This window comes from Punica granatum, chromosome 4, assembly GCF_007655135.1.
Source record: "Punica granatum isolate Tunisia-2019 chromosome 4, ASM765513v2, whole genome shotgun sequence".
Taxonomy (NCBI): Eukaryota; Viridiplantae; Streptophyta; class Magnoliopsida; order Myrtales; family Lythraceae; genus Punica; species Punica granatum.
Window position 1 is genome coordinate 36,333,550 of NC_045130.1, and position 20,345 is coordinate 36,353,894.

Below are 20,345 nucleotides of genomic sequence, written 5' to 3' on the forward strand. Positions count from 1 at the left end.
AACCTGGATCCAGGAAGCACAAATATTTACGTCCTAACATATCTCATCGACAACGTGCTTGGGCAAAACTCGACCGTTTGGCTTTCTGAAAGCATACCAATCTACCGTTAAAAGGATCAGAAAGGATGAAAGGACAAAAAGAGAGAATGTATAACAAAAACTTCTACTAAACAGTGCATTTCGAGCCAATGTATAACCAAAATGGTAGAACTAAAAGTTCCACTTGATTTTTTGCCTGATGTATTGCAACGTTGATATTTTTATTTTACTATCTTCTGAAATAAATGGTGACATCAAACTAGCAACGTTAGAATAAATGCATAAATGCATTCTTTTGACAAAGGAAAAGAAAAAAAACAAAAAAAAAGAAAGGAAAATCAATCGAAATGCCCCCAGCTCATTCCTGCTTCCGTGTTGGAATTCATTGAAGTGGTGCTTTTGCTTTGAGAGGAAGCGGTCGAGGTATTGCTCTTTGCCTGCGAGCTCTGTCCCGACGAGGATGACTCCGTGAAGAAAACAATTTGTTCTTGATTATCGGCAAGCACTTGAAGCGACCGTGGGACTCGAGGCATGTTGACATCCAAAACTCCCTCGAGGATCTGAACCACCTGTCCCATCGGAGGTCGATCACGCTCCTCGTCCTGCACGCACCAGCAGGCCACCCTGCACATCCGGGTCAGCTCCTCCATGTCAGCATCCCTCCCCAATCTCGGGTCCAAAAGCTCAAGGAGGTCACCTCCCTCAGTGAGCTTTTTGGCAGCCCATGTTGGAAAGAAATGCACTTTCCCATCACCAGATTGCTCAGAGTTTCTCCTCCCTGAGACAAACTCGAAAAGCATCATCCCGTAGCTGTAGACGTCAGCCTTGGCAGTTATTGCCACCCCCGTGATCCATTCAGGAGCGAGGTAGCCCCGCGTCCCTCTCATGGTGGTGAGGACACGGCTGAATTCTCGGCCCATGAGCTTCGCGAGCCCAAAGTCAGCCACTTTCGGGCAGAATTCCGTATCCAGGAGGATGTTCTCTGGCTTTATGTCGCAATGTATGATGCAATCTCTACACTTCTCATGGAGATACGTCAATCCTCTTGCAGTTCCAAGTGCAATTTGGTATCTCGTATTCCAATCTAGGATCTTCGACTCTTGGGAAAAGAGATGGGCGTCTATGGATCCATTTTGCATATAGTCATAAACCAATAATTTCTTGTTCCCTTCGGAGCAGAATCCTCGGAGCCTCACGAGATTCACATGTTGGATTGTCCCGATCGTGCTCACTTCTGTTCGGAACTGCTTCTCTCCTTGGCTCACACTCTCTAGCTTCTTGACAGCTACGATGGTTGAGTCGGGCAGAGTTCCCTTAAAGACTGAACCAAAACCTCCCCCACCCAACCTCTCTGAGAAGTTCTTCGTCGCCGCCTGCAGATCTCTGTACCCAAACGCCAACAACGAGCCCTCCGCAGACTTTGTCCGCCCACCCCTACTTCTCCACCTCCAAGCTCCTAGAAGGACAATCACCAATAGAGCAGCAACTGCCGCTGCTCCGACAGAGCCCGCAATAATAACCGTATTATTTTTCTTAGGTGAGTCGGGAACCTCTGAAGCTGCTAGACGAAGATACAAGGTCTTTCCATTGCTGTCTCCCGGATTATATTGCTGCACGTTGAAGAGATCCCCCATCCAAATTGAACATATGCTGCCTTCGTAAGCATAAGCCGTGCAATTGCAATTGTCTAAACAAGCTGCTTCACACTGCTTTTCGCTACCAACGTCGGGAGTCTGTGGATCACCAGGCGGGTTCATGTACGACAAGGTATGAAAACGATCTTTCTGCGAATTAACTGCTGTGTTGTTTCCACAGTTCAAATTGGTAGTTCTACTGCAGCCGCCAGACCTGTCGCTCAGGTTCCATTCATTGGGAGAGGTCTGAGTGAAACCGTGCAAGCACTGACAGAAGTTATCTGTGCTCTCACTGCAGACCCCGAAGGGCCCACAGAACCCATAAACCTCACACATCTGCCTGGGCTGTGACCAGAAAAGGTTCCACTGCTTGGTCCCTTCCAACCACGTCAATTGCTGGACCTGCCCGGAGAAATCCATGATAAACCTCGACAGGATCGAAGTGTTATCCACCGAGTACGTGAAGTAGCTCTCGTTTTCGTTGTCCACGTAGCTGAAGTTGTATATGTAGTTCCGCAACATCTCCGGTGTTGCGACTGATGTACGATAGTAGAAGATAATATGAACGAAAAAGCAAAAGTGACACACGGAATTGATTACCCAGTTCGTCAGTTATTCTGACTACGTCTGGGGGCGCCGCCAAGCCAGGTATATCACTATTTTGAGTTAGGGTTACAAGAGATATAAACTGCTGTTTTAAAGTGAACAAACCCTAATTACATCCCCAATGGGCCGAATACAATATGGGAGACTGAACACGAATGTAATTATCTCTTCATCTTCATAGTCAACAAATAACCCATAAAAAATGACGGCGGCGCCAATCCTCGAACTCTTCAAGTTCCAAGGCCAGTTGAAGCCATGCATAGCTTCAACTTCTCTAAGGTCACAACCTTAGTTAACATGTCAGCAGGATTCTCGCTTCCACGTATCTTCATCAGTTGCAAAGTCTTCTTTTCCAAGATATGTCGAATGTAATGATACTTCAACTCAATGTGCTTCGTTCTTGAATGAAAAGCTGGATTCTTCGCTAAGAAAATAGCACTCTGACTGTCGCTGTAAAGAATACTGTTCTTCTGCTCTTTCCTCAGTTCACACAAGAAATTCTGCAGCCATATCATTTCTTTACTAGCCTCTGTCACTGCTATATACTCCGCTTCTGTAGTAGACAAAGCCACTGTCTTCTGCAACTTAGAAGCCCAAGAAACCGATGTACCACTGAAAGTAAACACGTATCCGGTTGTACTCTTCCTTTTATCAAGATCACCTGCTAAGTCAGCATCAACATAACCATTCAAAACCATGTTCTTGCCTTCGAAACATAGAGCCCTCTCTGTGGTACCTCGCAAGTATCTGAAGATCCACTTTACTGCTTCCCAATGCTGCTTACCCGGATTACTCATATATCTGCTCACAACTCCCACTGCATGCGCAATATCTGGTCTAGTACACACCATAGCATACATAATACTTCCAACTGCTGAAGCGTAGGGAACTTTCTCCATATGAACACGCTCTGAATCACTTTTAGGTGAATCCTTCATTGACAGCTTAAAATGGCTACCCATAGGAGTACTCACTGGCTTTGCTGTATCCATACGGAATCTCTTCAAAACTTTTTCAATGTATTCAGCCTGTGAAAGGAACAGCTTTTCTGCCACTTTATCTCGATTAATCCTCATACCTAGGATCTGTTTAGCCTCTCCAAGATCCTTCATTTCAAACTGTTTGGACAATTGCTTCTTCAACTTATACACCTCTTGAGCACAAGAGCCTGCTATTAACATATCATCAACATATAATAGCAAAATGATAAAGCTATTGTCAAACCTCTTGAAGTAGCAACAATGATCAGCATTGCATCTGACAAACTCGATCTCATGCATGAACCCATCAAACTTCATATACCACTGTCTCGGGGCTTGTTTCAATCCATACAAACTTTTCTGTAGCTTGCACACAAGCTCACTGCTACCTTCGGACAAGTATCCTTCTGGTTGCTTCATATATATGTCTTCGTTAAGATCTCCATGAAGAAAGGCCGTTTTTACATCCATCTGCTCTAACAATAAATTCTCTGCAGCAACTATGCTCAAAACTAATATGATAGTTGTTAGCTTCACAATAGGAGAGAATATGTCTGTATAATCAATACCTTGTTTCTGCTGAAAACCCTTCACAACCAACCTTGCCTTGTAACGCTTGCTTCCATCCGCCTCTTCTTTAATTCTGTAAACCCACTTGTTATGCAATGCTTTCTTACCTTTTGGAAGCTCAACCAGTTCCCAAGTGCTATTGGACATTAAAGAATTCATTTCATCTTCCATTGCAAGCTCCCACTTGCTCGAGTGCTCGCTCTGCATAGCTTCAGCATAACATTCTGGCTCACCACTATCAGTCAATAGAAGATAGTGTAAAGAGGGCGAGTACCTTTCTGGTGCGTGATGTTGTCTTTCTGATCTCCTCAACGGAACTACCGGTGTACTTGGTTCTGCCTCAACAACCTCCTGATCATTCTGAATTTTGCTAACACGTGAGTTTGGAATATCCAATTCAACAAACTAAGGGCTTTTAACCTGAGTACCTGCACTATCAATGTCTGGTGCACCCGACCTGTCTTTGTACAGAACATGCTCATTAAATATGACATCTCGACTTCGAATTATTTTCCGATTCTGATCATCCCAAAATCTATAACCAAATTCATCACCGCCATATCCAATAAAAGTACACTTCACAGATTTTGCATCCAATTTGCTTCTAGTAGTAGCATCAACATGAACATACGAAACACAACCAAAAACTTTGAGAAATGATAGGTTTACCTCTTTACCACTCCATACCTCCTCTGGTATGTCGTTATCCAAAGGAACTGATGGTCCTCTATTAATTAAGAAAGCAGCAGTGTTAACTGCATCTGCCCAAAATGTCTTCGGTAACCCACACTTCAATCGCATGCACCTAGCACGTTCATTCAAGGTTCTGTTCATTCGTTCTGCAACCCCGTTCTGCTGAGGGGTTCCTCTAACAGTTTTCTCCATGCGAATGCCATTCACAGCACAGTACTCTTTGAACTCATCGAGCTCATATTCTCCACCATTATCAGATCTCAAACATTTCACCTTCAGGCCTGTTTCATTTTCTACCAAAGCTTTCCACTTTCTGAAAGTATCAAAAGCGTCAGATTTACGTTTAAGAAAATAAACCCATACCTTCCTCGTGGAGTCGTCAATGAAGGTCATGTAATATGATGCGCCACCAAGAGATGTGACCGGTGCTGGTCCCCATAAGTCACTATGTACCAGCTCCAATTTCTGCTTCTTCAAAGTTCTACCAATCTTCGAAAAACTGACTCTTTTCTGCTTCCCGAATACACAATCCTCGCATAATCCAAGCTCAACTGTTTTTAGACCTGGTAGTTTGCCCTTTGAACATAACTGTTTCATCCCCTTCTCACTCATGTGGCCAAGCCTGCAATGCCACAAATCTGCATCGCTGTTTGCACTGGTGAGTGCAATGTTATCATGGTTGTTCACGGTCATGTATAGTGTACCCTCCTTCTTGCCTCGAGCCACCACCATGGCCCCTTTGATTATTTTCCAAGAACCAGAGCCAAACGACAAGTCATAACCCTCGTCATCCAGCTGCCCTACAGAAATCAGATTCCTCTTCAAACCAGGAATGTGCCTCACACCACGCAACTGCCATACGAGTCCATTCGGTGTTTTGATTCGAACATCTCCCTTCCATGCGATCTCCAAAGGCTCATCATCAGCAAGATAGACCTTACCAAAATTTCCAGAAGAATAATTCTCCATAATATCGGCATTAGGGCAAGAATGAAACGATGCTCCAGAATCCAAAACCCACGATTCCAACGGACTGCTGACACTCAAGATCAGTGCGTCACTAATCTCCTCTGTTGCCACGTTTGCAGAGTTGTCGTCTTTCCTTTCCTTTCTCGATGCCTTACACTGATTCTTGTAATGACCACGTTTTTTACAATTCCAGCACTCAATTGAACTTTTGTCTTGTCCTGACTTAGATTTACTTCTCGATTTCGATCTGCCTCGATGCGAATTCCCTGATTCTGATCTGCCTCTATTTTCTGTACTCAAAGCTGATCCTGAAGTTTTCCCTGATTCTTTTCTGCGAATTTCTTCACTAATTATCAGATCTCAAACTTCATCAAACTTTAATTTTGCCTTCCCCGCTGAAGCACTGACAGCTGTGACCGTTCCGCTCCAACTTTCTGGTAGAGACGATAATAAAATTAGGGCTCTTACTTCGTCATCAAAATCGATAGCAACTGAGGTCAATTGAGCCGTTATCAAATTGAACTCATTCAGATGTTCGGCAACAGCAGTACTCTCCGACATCTTTAGGTTAAACAGCCGCCGCATCAGATGAACCTTGTTCGCTGCTGATGGCTTTTCGTACATATCGACTAAAACCTTCAGTATACCTTTGGTGGTTTTCTCCTTTGCTGTATGAAACGCCACGTTCCGTGACAGCGACAGACGAATCACACTCATCGCCTTCCTATCCAACACCTTCCATTCCGCTTCTGTCATCCCGATCGACTTATCCTCTAGAGGTTGCGACAAATCTTTACCGTAAAGATAATCTTCGATCTGCATCCTCCAAAACCCGTAATCCGATCCATCGAACTTTTCGATCATCAATTTTCCTCCGTCCATCGTAGATTGCTCCGATTCAAACCCGAGCTCTGATACCAATTGTTGCGACTGATGTACGATAGTAGAAGATAATATGAACGAAAAAGCAAAAGTGACACACGGAATTGATTACCCAGTTCGTCAGTTATTCTGACTACGTCTGGGGGCGCCGCCAAGCCAGGTATATCACTATTTTGAGTTAGGGTTACAAGAGATATAAACTGCTGTTTTAAAGGGAACAAACCCTAATTACATCCCCAATGGGCCGAATACAATCCGGATTCACAGTACTTCAGGCTCCATAACTTAACATCCGGGACCAGGCTGAAGATCTTGGCTTTAGGGTCCCATGGTCCACTGGTCCAGTAATGCTCCGTCATTTTCCACCATAGGTAGTACTCACTGGAAGGTTGCAGCTGAACGGAAAAAAGACCCGGCGCAGCATCCTCTTCATTCTTAAATGATGTGAGGAGCTGACTCGTGTTTGTGCGCTTATTAATCCCGAGTTTAGCGCCGGGGAGCCATGTGTTTGACGGGTGGTCGAAGCTCTGCCATATGATCTGAGAAGAATTCAGCCCATCCATCAAGGCAAAGTTCCCATTATCGCCAAGAACCGCTTTCACGGAGCTCGAACCGGGTGAGGTGAGATTTGTCGACCACACGGGTGATTGGGAACCGTTGACGATCACAAGATTCCCATCTGAAATCTTCAGTTGAGCAGAAAACCGATCAAAGATCGGTTTCTCCCCGTTGGCCACCCAAGCTACAGTCGGGACACTGACTTTGTTGTACAAGATGCCGACGTACCAGAAGGAGGAATTACCTGGCCTGAAGAATCCCAGCTTGAAGTCCCCACCGGAGGAGACCAAGGTTTGATCGCCTGAGAGAGTCTCGTTTGCGGCTATGGTGTCAGCTCCAAGAGACGGACAGATGCAGAGACAAAAGCAGAGCAAGAGCAGGGGAAGCTGAAACCATGGATTGTTTTCAATATCCATGGTCGAATCTGAAGGATGCACTCAGAGAGACGAGATATATATGTCTCTTTGTGCAGAGAGATTGAACAAAGATCATGAACCTTTGAGTTGCGAGATAACAGAAAGAATGGGTCTCAAAACGCGTATGTCATGCTCACGAGAAGCTAAACTTTTCCAGCCAAACCAAACCCACCGTGAAGGTGGGGAAGTTTGACAAGGTCAAAGGCCTGAAACATATGTGGCCGCGATGGTAAATTCATTACCGGTCCCATTGGTAGCCAGTGTCAATTCATAGTACTGAATAGCATTCATTATTATAGAACTAGGAAAGGGGGACCCTTTTTTTTTTTTTCCCTGATATCTGCTCTCGAAAAAAAAAAAAAAAGGAAGAGTTGTGATATACTTTAAGATTGCAGGTGAATACATATTAGTTGGCAAAAGTGCGCAGGAAGTTGACACCAGTCAGAAAATGAAGACCCCAAGGAAAGAATAGTTCAAGGATGACTTCCAAGAAGTCTTCAGAATGGTCCTAGGATTCACTAGTATCCAATTCCAAGGTCATTCAGTGGTGATGGATCTGGTAATCTATGACCAAATCAAAGAAGCAGAATGCTAATCATTACCGGTATGTACGGATATCGGCTATACTTAGAATCGATCGGAAATTATCAATTATGATAGAGTCTGAACAGCTCGTATAGAAAATGAGGTAGGATTCGGGTATTAAAATCAAAAACTGATGAAAATCGATTCCGATCTTACATATAGGATATTCATAATCGAAACTAAAATTGATATTCGGGTCCGAATAATAATTCCTCTCATTACATATATATATATATATATATATATATATAAAATATAATCAGATATTTTTATATTTAAAAAGTCAGCTTCTTCTTTGATCAGTTGGAGATTTGACTAATAATTACCTTTTGAAAGATTCAATGGATAAAGGATATGACAAACTTCTGTGTTCCATGACATGAACAACAAATCCCACGTTTACATTACCTCTAAAGCGAGCAAAATGCGGCGGTTATTCAGTCCACGCGATAATTTTCCACGATCTTTACACCTTGTCGAACTCGCCTGAGGGCACTCGCTCTGCTAAAACGAGGACATAGGATTAGTCCGTTTGATTTCATAAATTTTTTTAAACTCTACTTCACTTAATTTTATTTATCTAATTTAACAACATAATTATTATTTTTTTCTTTAATTTTTTAATCATTTAATTCAATTTTTAATACTAAATTCTCTCAATTATTTATTACTTTTTTCACAGTTCAACGACACAATCATTATTTTATTTCAACTATTCATTATTTTTTCTACAATTCAACAATATAATCATTACTTTTTTTCGACTATTCATTATTTTTTCACAACTTTTTTTTATAATTCAACAACACAATCATTATAAACAAAATAAAATCAAAATTCAACTCTACTCAACTCTAAAATCAAATATAAATTTTTTCAAACCCTCGCCTTTTCCTCCCTAAGTTAGGGCAATGACTGGTTCGGCACAAAGATTCGGTTTGAATGGCTGACATACTTTCAACTCCTTTGTGCTTAAGCCATAACTTCTGTGATGGTTGATTTACTCCTCGAAAGTGGCCAAAATAATAGAGAGGATTAATGTAGCAAGATGATGAAGACACGATGCCTCTCATGTTGATTGGTCGGACAAGTTCTACAAATTCCTGAATTTCTGAAAAGCTTGCATGATCAGAATACGGCACCGGATATATATATATTGGAGTAACTTCTCAATTGATCTTGCATTCCACTTCTGACCATTGTAGGTGATGGTGAAAATTTCACCGCTTTTGAATCCGTTACTCCTAGAGTCTGTTAGAGAGTTGAAGACTGAAGCAGCCGAGCTTTTCTCTCTTGGTACAGCTGAATTGAAGGACCAAAAACAACTCTTTCACCTCTCGCAACTTAATGGCTCGAAAGCCAAAAGAGCAGCAAAATTCGTGATTTAAAAATTCCATCTTTTACTGTGTCTGATTGTGTTTCTGGGTCGATTCGAGTCGAGATGCTAATACGTTGATGGCGAAATTTAATTCCCATCGAGAATTCGTTGGTTGCTTCCACCCTGGCAGCAGCTCATTCGATCAGTTATTTCACATGTGGCAAGAGCCTAGGCCGAGTATTCATCCACACGGATATCACATCAGCCTTCCGTTTAATTTCACGAAAAATTTGACTTCAGGTCATAATTGACACTATACTCAAAACAATGTGCCATATAGTGTAATTTTAAATTGATTGTGATTAACCAAGATGTTCCATATTTAATTCTCATTGTGGAGCTATTTATGCCCCTTTATTAACTATAAGAATTTCTATTTCATTGTGTGAATCTTTTTTGTAATTAAAAATAAAAATGCTGAATCACAATGTTCGAACTATGGAAATATGGACCAGAGAGAACCATTCCTCTTATCAGTTCTAATATATATACACACGTCAAATAATTCAAGTGCAGTTATAATAATATCTCCTTTTGAAACACAAGTAGCTCAGACACTACGTTCTGTTTTTGCACATATATAGGATAAAAGATATTGATAACATTCCTATACAGTGGTCCACGATTGGTCGTTATTGAAGATAAAAATTCCTCAAGAACAATTGAGCAGTAAACCTGAAATATCAATATCGATGCGAGAAACAAAAATCATATACCGGATCTCACTTTTACTAAATCTAATGGTGTTGATCAATATGTCCTCTCTCTTGAGCGCCACATTGTATTGATGCGAATACTGGTACTTGATCATTACACAATGGTCTAAGATTGATGGGGCTGCGCGGTTGAATACAGTGTATATAGTTGCAAGGACCGGGTGAAACTAAATATCTGTGCATTTTCCACGCGCAGCCAGCCATACTCCGTGCTGCATTATTTACTAGCGTTGGCATGTTCGTTTGGACCGATAGAAGGGCACGAACGACGACAGCGACGAGTCTGGGAAAGGTAATAAATGTGATAAAGGGAGGTAAAATCAGGGGTTAATGCAGGGACCGATGTAGTATTTTCATTGGGCCCATCAGGCCCACTGGACTTGGGTCCGAGGTCCATTGATTGACACAAAGGCCCAACTATTTGCTTGAGGATAGCTCAAGGCGCAAATAAGTTGTCCGGTGCTGCCCACTTCTAGTCCTAGTCCCCGGGGCACAAGCAGTCGAAGGGACTTCTCAGGCACAACTTCGTTGAGTACGAATCCGAGTTAAGGGGATGGGATCGAGATCATTCGTGATCTGCTCATATCTAATGGAAGTTACGATTTTACAATGCGATCAAGATAAACACTACATAGGTAACCCGATCGATAAGTATGAACTTTTGTCTAAAACATTTCACGAGCGGAAAAACAACTCATCAACAATATAATCAAATCGTGTATGGAATTAAAGGTTGCAGTAATCCTCCTAGTACAAGGGCGACATGGAATAAGAGCCAGGGCATGCCATGTCGTCGAAAGTGGTGTCCGCCATAAATGGCTCCGTCCAGAATCTTCCAGGAGACAACATACGCATTCTTGTAGAAGATGCATCAGACTCCGAGCAACTTACGGGGGCATCAGTCAATCCAGTCTCCGTGGTGGAAAACAATGTTCCTGGAGAGGAGGGTACTAAAGGCGGAATTGAATCTGACCCTGTCACCGAATTGGTTGCTGGACTCTCTGAAGATACATAACCGTGGTGAATTACTGGTTCTCCTGAAGGTTCTCTCATATCTTTCTCGAAGGAAAGATCGGAGTTATGCGCTGATTGAGAGGTGGAAACTGAGGAAGTTTGTTCTGGTTCGAGGCGATTCTTGAGGTAGGTGTGCCAGTGGTTCTTCACCCCGTTGGCTGTTCGTCCAGGGAGGTGCGCTGCTATTGCCGACCACCTGCGATAAATAGAAGGCAAATTGGTACATATATACACGAGGCAACGATTCCTTGTATTCGTGTTAATTAGTCTCGAGTTGTCCTAGCTAGATAGTGAGGGTCTCACCTATTCCCAAGCGATCCATGCAGCCTGATGATGACTTCTTCTTCATCCTTGCTATAGTTGCCCCGTTTTACGCCAGGCCTCAGATAGTTCAGCCACCGAAGTCTGCAGCTCTTTCCACACCTCGACAAACTTGAATGCATGAGACCGATCCATCGGACTAGATTGAAGGGCGCCACGCTACGCCTAATTAAGGTCTCAAATCTGTATGCATGGCCTTTTCTAGTATCTTCTTTATTATACGGACGAAATTAGTTACCTGCAAGTTTGGGAAGGAGGCGCCAGTTCCTACAGCCGTACTTGTTAATGAAATCGCTAAGCTTTTTGTCTTCCTCGGGCGTCCACGTCCCCTTCCTCTGTCCATTTTCATTGTACCCAGGTGTCCTTGCCATCTTCTGATGATCTCTCGCACACTTCACAAGGCTTGAGGAATTGACAGATGATCGTTCACTCGCTGAGTTATATATTTTGAAAGGATTACTTCATGATGACCAAAAACGTCGTGCTTTATATAAGCGTATAGTCCATATATTTAGTACTAGACTTTTTTACCCATGTGTTGCACGGGTAATTTTTCCTAACGGAAATTCATTGGACTTTTTTTAAATACAATTTTTTTTTACAGATCGAGGGCAAACATAATTAGATAAATTAATTCAAGTAAAGTTTCTTTTCCTAATTTTGTTATTATTAAATGAATCTTAATCTAAATTAGATATAGAGATAAATTTTATTTAGAAATGGACCTTTTAGCCTTATATCAGTATTTATTTTCATTTTCAACCCAATTTATTATATAAATATTAACATTTCTAACAATATATCAATAAATATTTACCATTCTAACCCTATTTATTACATAAGTTACAACTTTATATATATATATATAATATTTTCTTGAGATATAAATTTCGTCAAATGTAAAATTTCTTTTTCATTGTACTAGGCCTTAAATTTCCTTTGTAATCTAAAAAAAAATATCGTCAAACGAACTTATTAATCACGTTAATTTTTCTCTGGATAAGTTTTTGGAGGGGTCGTCGAGACCAATGGAACAGCATGCGAGATAGCGCCAGCCAAGACAGATATATATCATTGCCCGACAATGACAATAGGGCGTTATGCTAGTTTCACGGGGCGCAACGGAAGCGAAAAAGGAACAGAAATTTAAAAAATTTCCTACCCGTGAAACTAATCCCAAGACCTACTAGAAGAATAAGAGTAAATAAAAGCGTACCTGGAATATTTAAAATTGTCGACCGAGCGTCCCACGCGTGACGCCTCTACCGGTATCCACACCGACTTTGTCGACGAGTTTTCGAGATCGGCGGTGCTAGCGACCAACACTCGAAAAAAACACTGATGCGACACCCGAAATTTTCAGACTAATGGACCTAATTTGAATTGAACAATTCAACTCAAATTATTTATATATATATGCTCACATATATACATATAAAGCATACACACACTATATATCTATAACCCATTCCTGTTAGTGCTTTTTATAAGCAATTTGGGAAATGTTTTCCCTTTGAATTGCCGATGTGGGATGAGGGGAATTAATGTCCCCAAGTGACATGTGTCCATACACATGTCTATCCAAATAAAAGCCATGTGTCACCATATTAATCGTGCATCAATTTGGTCCATTTAATCTAATAAATCGAGTCTAATTAATCGACAAATTTAATCTCATTAAATATCCGATTAATCAATCGCACCATAAATCATCTAATCTCTATTAGACGATTTTATTGTTTCAAAATATCTCGTCGATTTAGTCGTCGTGTGTGACCCTGTAGGTTCCCAATTACGTTGATAGTAATATCGAAATCTCTATTTCAATATTACAAACAGTGAGCGGCATCTAGCAATGCATCACTGTTACTCAAGTAATCGAAAAGTCAATTTCTCGACGAACCTCGTGACCTATATTACCGTGTAATATAATCCATTGTCCTCTATATCTCTATTGAGCCCAAGGCATGGTCGATGACATCCTTGTATGGCTCAATATCTCTCTTTCTTGGTTTACCGGGTAAGTCTATCAGAACAAATGAGCTCGATATCGTTATATCGACTCATTTGGGTATGCATACACTTTTAGACTTAACCACCAAGTGGCCGTGAGATATCGCTCCCGTTTCGTAGGAGGGACAAATCCTATCTTGGTCACTCACATTCTTTTCCATGCTTTGTGGCATACCCAATAACTATCTTTATAACCAGCCTGTTACGGTGGCGTTTGACAGTATCAAAATATACGACATTACATGTAGGAATCCATGGTGACCTCAAGTCAAAGGACCATTACACTATAGTCACTTTGAGATATGCTAATGACAGTCACGTAACAACCCATGTATCAATCTCATGGCGGATCAGTCCAATACACATTACTCTTAATGTATACATGTGGTGTGATTTGATATCTCCATATCCATGACCTGTGAGACTTGGTCATCAATTAACACCCACACTAGTCTAACCGTATTATCGTTGTCCTAATTAACGATAATACTTTGACTATGGACATTTAGGAATAATGTTCGGTAATTATAGGATCTCACAATCAAGTCACACTTGATGCCTATTGAACATACTATTCCAAGGACATTATTGTGTAAAATCATATTTAGCGCAATCTACACAATAACGGAAATGCCTCGTTTTATAATGAAATAGATATCATATTACAGAACTGATTATAGATTGCCTCTAGGGCATACACCAATTCCCAACAATCTCCCACTTGCACTAGAGCCAATCTGGCATATGTCTTATGCCAATAGATCTAGTGTGAGCCTCGTGCTTGCGCTGCACAAGAGGCTTCGTAAGTGGATCTGCGAGATTCTCATCTGTTGGTATTCTGCATATCTTCACATCTCCTCTGTCGATGATCTCGCGAATGAGATGGAAGCGCCTGAGTATATGTTTGGATCGCTGGTGAGACCTGGGTTCCTTAGCTTGCGCAATGGCTCCATTGTTGTCACAATAGAGATCCACTGGGTCTGCGATGCTAGGAACCACAACAAGTTCTGTCACGAACTTCTTGATCCAAACGGCCTCTTTTGCAGCGTTAGAGGCAGCAATATACTCGGCCTCTGTGGTAGAATCGGCTACTGTCTCCTGTTTGGAACTCTTCCAACTCACAGCACCTCCATCCAGGCAGAACACATACCCTGACTGCGATCTACTGTCGTCCTTATCGGTCTGGAAGCTAGCATCGGTGTAACCTCTTACAACGAGCTCTTCTTCGCCTCCATATACCAAAAACATCTCCTTAGTCCTTCGTAAGTACTTAAGGATGTTCTTTACTGCAATCCAGTGTCTTTCACCTAGATCTGATTGGTATCGACTCGTCATACTCAAATCATACGAGACATCTGATCGAGTGCATAACATAGCATACATGATGGATCCAATAGCTGACGCATATGGAATCCTATTCATGCGGTCCCTCTCCTCTCGAGTAGAAGGACTCTGAGCCTTCGAAAGGCTTATGCCATGTAACATAGGCAGCGACCCTTTCTTAGAATCATGCATGCTAAAACGCCGAAGCACTTTATCTATGTATGCACTCTGACTTAGGCCAAGCAGTCTCCTGGATCTATCTCTATAGATCCTAATACCTAGCACGTAGGTAGCTTCGCCTAAATCCTTCATAGAGAAACACCTTACCAACTAAGTCTTTACAGACTGTAGGGAAGGAATGTCATTCCCTATCAGAAGTATGTCATCTACATATAACACCAGGAAGATTACTATGCTCCCACTAACCTTCTTGTAAACACAGGGTTCATCTTCATTCTTGATGAAACCAAACTCTTTGATTGCATCATCAAAACGAAGATTCCAGCTCCTAGAAGCTTGCTTCAGCCCATAAATAGACCGTTGTAGCTTACAAACCTTTTCGGCACTATGTGGATCGACAAAACCCTCAGGTTGCGTCATATACACATCCTCGAGGAGATTCCCGTTCAGGAAAGCAGTTTTGACATCCATTTGCCAGATCTCATAATCATAATAAGCTGCAATTGCAAGCAAGATCCTTATGGATTTAAGCATAGCCACCGGGGAAAAAGTTTCGTCATAGTCAACACCATGAACTTGTCTGAAACCTTTTGCCACAAGTCGGCCCTTAAAGGTACTCACATTACCGTCCATGTCAGTCTTCTTCTTGAAGACCCACTTACACCCAATGGGTTTTGCCCCTTCAGGTGGATCAACCAAAGTCCATACTTGGTTAGTGTACATGGACTCCATCTCAGATCTCATGGCCACTAGCCATTTCTCAGAGTCAGGGCCTATTACGGCTTCTTCATAGGTTGTAGGCTCATCATCATCTATGAGCAATACGTCATTGTTTTGAGTCACGAGAAATCCATATCTCTCGGGCTCATGACGTATCCTACTAGACCTGCGAGACTCCTGTGTCACATGTGCAGAAGATTGTGCCACAACATCTTGTGGTACTTGCTCTGCAACCTCACCCGTCGATTGGTCAATGTCATTTTGTGGTAGAACTTCCCCAAGTTCTAATTTTCTCCCACTAGTTCCTTTGGAGAGAAACTCTTTCTCAAGGAATATCGCAGTTCGAGCAACAAACACTTTGCCCTTGATGGGATTATAGAAATAGTATCCTCGAGTTTCCTTAGGATACCCCACAAAGTAACATTTGTCCGATTTAGGGCCAAGCTTATCCGAAGATAATCTCTTCACATAAGCTTCGCAACCCCATATCTTTAGAAAAGACATCTTGGGATGCTTCCCATACCACATCTCATATGGTGTCTTTTCAACTGATTTCGACGGAGCATTGTTTAATATGAGAGCAGTTGTCTGTAGAGCATATCCCCAGAAGGAGTCAGGTAAGTTTGCATGACTCATCAAAGATCGAACCATATCTAATAAAGTTCGATTCCTCCTCTCTGCTACACCATTCCACTGTGGTGTTCTAGGTGGAGTCAGTTGAGATAAAATCCCACACTGTTTAAGATAGTCAGCGAACTCATAGCTCAAATATTCACCTCCTCGATCTGATCGAAGAACTTTAATATTCTTACCCAACTGATTCTCCACTTCATTCTTAAATTCTTTGAACTTTTCAAAGGATTCAGATTTGTGTTTCATCAAATACACATATCCAAATCTACTGAAATCATCAGTAAATGTAATGAAGTAGAGATACCCACCTCTAGCAAGCTTGTTCACTGGTCCACATACATCGGTATGTATGAGAGCCAGATGATCAGTAGCTCGCTCACCTTTTCCGGTAAAAGGGGCCTTAGTCATTTTCCCCATTAAGCAAGGTTCGCATGTCTCGATCGATTCTAAATCAAACGAGTCCAATAATCCATCCTTATGGAGTCTAGAGATGCGATTCTCGCTAATATGGCCTAAACGACAATGCCAGAGGTAAGTCGGGTTCGAATCATTAGATTTGAGCCGTTTGGTTTCCACATTATAAATAGGCGTATCTAGATCAAGAACATACAGGCCATTACTAAAATGTGCACTGCCATAATATACATCATTCATGTACATAGAACAACACTTGTTCTTGATAGTGAAACAAAATCCCTTCTTGTCCAAACAAGAAACATATATTATGTTTCTACTAATAGCAGGTACATAATAACAGTCGTTAAGATCTAATACTAGCCCAGTAGACAAAGACAGGTGATAAGTCCTTACAGTTAATGCAGCAACTCTTGCTCCATTTCCAACTCGTAGGTCCACCTCGCCCTTTGCTAACAATCTACTGTCCCTTAGGTCCTGCATATTTCCACAAATATGAGCACCACACCCGGTATCTAATACCCAAGATGTAGAAGTAGTAGATACATTAATCTCTATAACATGGATACCTGAAGTGGAAGTCTCACTTCCCTTCTTCTTCTTCAACTCTTCTAAGTATACCTTACAATTCCGCTTCCAATGTCCAGTGTTGCCACAATGGAAGCAATAATCATCCTTCGCCACCTTGGCTTTAGGCTTCAACGCACCCAAGTCAAACTTGGATGCACCTTTAGCCTTCTTGCCTTTACTCTTGCCCTTGCCCTTTCTTTTGGTCCCTTGGACCATTAGAACGGACATCCCCTTGCTGATATCATGCTCAGCTGTTCTCAACATGTTAAGCAGTTCAGGCAATGGTTTATTGTAGTCATTCATATTATAGCTCATAATGAACTGACTATAACTGCTGGGCAGCGACTGTAGGACTAAATCTGTGGCCAACTCTTGACCCAGAGGAAATCCCAGTCTTCCCAGAGTCTCGACGTACCCAATCATCTTGAGTACATGAAGACCCACTGGGCTACCCTCAGTCAACCTTGCCTGAAAAAGTGCTTTAGAGATCTCGAATCTCTCATGTCGGGCCTGCTCTTGATAGAGCTGCCTGAGATGCACGATCATATCGTACGCCTTCATGTTCTCGTGTTGCTTCTGAAGCTCCGAGTCCATGGTGACTAACATGAGACATCCGACGTTTACGGCATCATCATGATACTTACTATAAGCATCTTTCTCAGCTTGGGGGGCATCGTCAGGTGGTGGCGCAAGAAGAGGTTGCTCTAAGACATATAGTTTCTTTTCTTGGGTGAGAACAATTCTCAAGTTTCGATACCAACCAAGGAAATTATTCCCTGACAATTTGTCCTTATCAAGGACAGATCGCAAACAGAAAATACTAGAAGTGCTCCCTGCCATGGTAACTACCACAGAAATATGCAAAATAAGTATTATGACACTACAATATTTAATGATGACTTTATTAAATATTGCTCCCACTATTTATATCAAATCAATGACCCTGAACATTGATTCAGAGAATATAATTCTCATAGTAGTTCAAGATCCATATCTCACCAAGCTCTGAGTCAGCGAGGGCAGATTCACCCAAAATTGGCTATTTAGGTAGGGAATTCACTTTCCCAATTGCATCACATGCAACTATTGATTAGTTGAGTGAATAACTCCATATTCAAATCTATCTTATAGATCGATGCCCAACTACATGCCTCTGAACTCCTAATCCTATTAGGCTTGCTCAGTTAAGTCCGACCCACTGGTAAACACAACGTCTTACTAGGATAGATGAGGGCATCCTGCGAGGGCAAGGTCTACGCACTCATCGATCTTGGTCTTGACGAGCGTTACACGGTGGAAGGATATGAACTTAATATTTTGAGGGATTTTATTAACATTTAATCGATCTCACCATACACTATTATGTAACCATTACATAATAGTCCACACGTATAACTATTATACTAACACAATTAGGATATAGTCCAAGTCTAACAGTCATGCACCGCAAATATCAAACATAATCACACCAGTACCAAGCATAAAATCATATTTTATGCTATTATCTACTCAGATTCTAACTAGCTAGGCTCTGATACCAATTGCTAGTTTCACGGGGCGCAACGGAAGCGAAAAAGGAACAGAAATTCAAAAAATTTCCTACCCGTGAAACTAATCCCAAGACCTACTAGAAGAATAAGAGTAAATAAAAGCGTACCTGGAATATTTAAAATTGTCGACCGAGCGTCCCACGCGTGACGCCTCTACCGGTATCCACACCGACTTTGTCGACGAGTTTTCGAGATCGGCGGTGCTAGCGACCAACACTCGAAAGAAACACTGATGCGACACCCGAAATTTTCAGACTAATGAACCTAATTTGAATTGAACAATTCAACTCAAATTATTTATATATATATGCTCACATATATACATATAAAGCATACACACACTATATATCTATAACCCATTCCTGTTAGTGCTTTTTATAAGCAATTTGGGAAATGTTTTCCCTTTGAATTGCCGATGTGGGATGAGGGGAATTAATGTCCCCAAGTGACATGTGTCCATACACATGTCTATCCAAATAAAAGCCATGTGTCACCATATTAATCATGCATCAATTTGGTCCATTTAATCTAATAAATCGAGTCTAATTAATCGACAAATTTAATCTCATTAAATATCCGATTAATCAATCGCACCATAAATCATCTAATCTCTATTAGACGATTTTATTGTTTCAAAATATCTCGTCGATTTAGTCGTCGTGTGTGACCCTGTAGGTTCCCAATTACGTTGATAGTAATATCGAAATCTCTATTTCAATATTACAAACAGTGAGCGGCATCTAGCAATGCATCACTGTTACTCAAGTAATCGAAAAGTCAATTTCTCGACGAACCTCGTGACCTATATTACCGTGTAATATAATCCATTGTCCTCTATATCTCTATTGAGCCCAAGGCATGGTCGATGACATCCTTGTATGGCTCAATATCTCTCTTTCTTGGTTTACCGGGTAAGTCTATCAGAACAAATGAGCTCGATATCGTTATATCGACTCATTTGGGTATGCATACACTTTTAGACTTAACCACCAAGTGGCCGTGAGATATCGCTCCCGTTTCGTAGGAGGGACAAATCCTATCTTGGTCACTCACATTCTTTTCCATGCTTTGTGGCATACCCAATAACTATCTTTATAACCAGCCTGTTACGGTGGCGTTTGACAGTATCAAAATATACGACATTACATGTAGGAATCCATGGTGACCTCAAGTCAAAGGACCATTACACTATAGTCACTTTGAGATATGCTAATGACAGTCACGTAACAACCCATGTAGCAATCTCATGGCGGATCAGTCCAATACACATTACTCTTAATGTATACATGTGGTGTGATTTGATATCTCCATATCCATGACCTGTGAGACTTGGTCATCAATTAACACCCACACTAGTCTAACCGTATTATCGTTGTCCTAATTAACGATAATACTTTGACTATGGACATTTAGGAATAATGTTCGGTAATTATAGGATCTCACAATCAAGTCACACTTGATGCCTATTGAACATACTATTCCAAGGACATTATTGTGTAAAATCATATTTAGCGCAATCTACACAATAACAGAAATGCCTCGTTTTATAATGAAATAGATATCATATTACAGAACTGATTA

General features: G+C 41.4%; 1 protein-coding gene and 1 pseudogene across 1 annotated transcript; both read right to left on the reverse strand.

Annotated features, from left to right (window-relative positions):
* Positions 1–311: 311 nt before the first annotated feature.
* LOC116203236 (G-type lectin S-receptor-like serine/threonine-protein kinase At2g19130) lies at positions 312–7,347 on the reverse strand. The gene is made up of 2 exons (XM_031534912.1): positions 6,664–7,347; positions 312–2,195 (listed from the first exon to the last, which is right to left on the reverse strand). The coding sequence occupies exons 1-2, from the start codon at positions 7,345–7,347 to the stop codon at positions 378–380; spliced, it is 2,502 nt and encodes an 833-aa protein (XP_031390772.1). The 3' UTR covers positions 312–377.
* Positions 7,348–10,766: 3,419 nt separating this feature from the next.
* LOC116206073 lies at positions 10,767–11,759 on the reverse strand (annotated as a pseudogene).
* Between the last annotated feature and the right edge of the window lie 8,586 nt (positions 11,760–20,345).

Excerpts from the sequence above, each read along its gene's own strand:
- LOC116203236 (XM_031534912.1), bottom strand. The coding sequence starts at position 7,347 with ATGGATATTGAAAACAATCCATGGTTTCAGCTTCCCCTGCTCTTGCTC. Across the intron at positions 2,196-6,663 it reads TCTTCAGCCTGGTCCCGGAT|ATGTTGCGGAACTACATATA; the intron begins GTTAAGTTATGG and ends GCAACACCGGAG.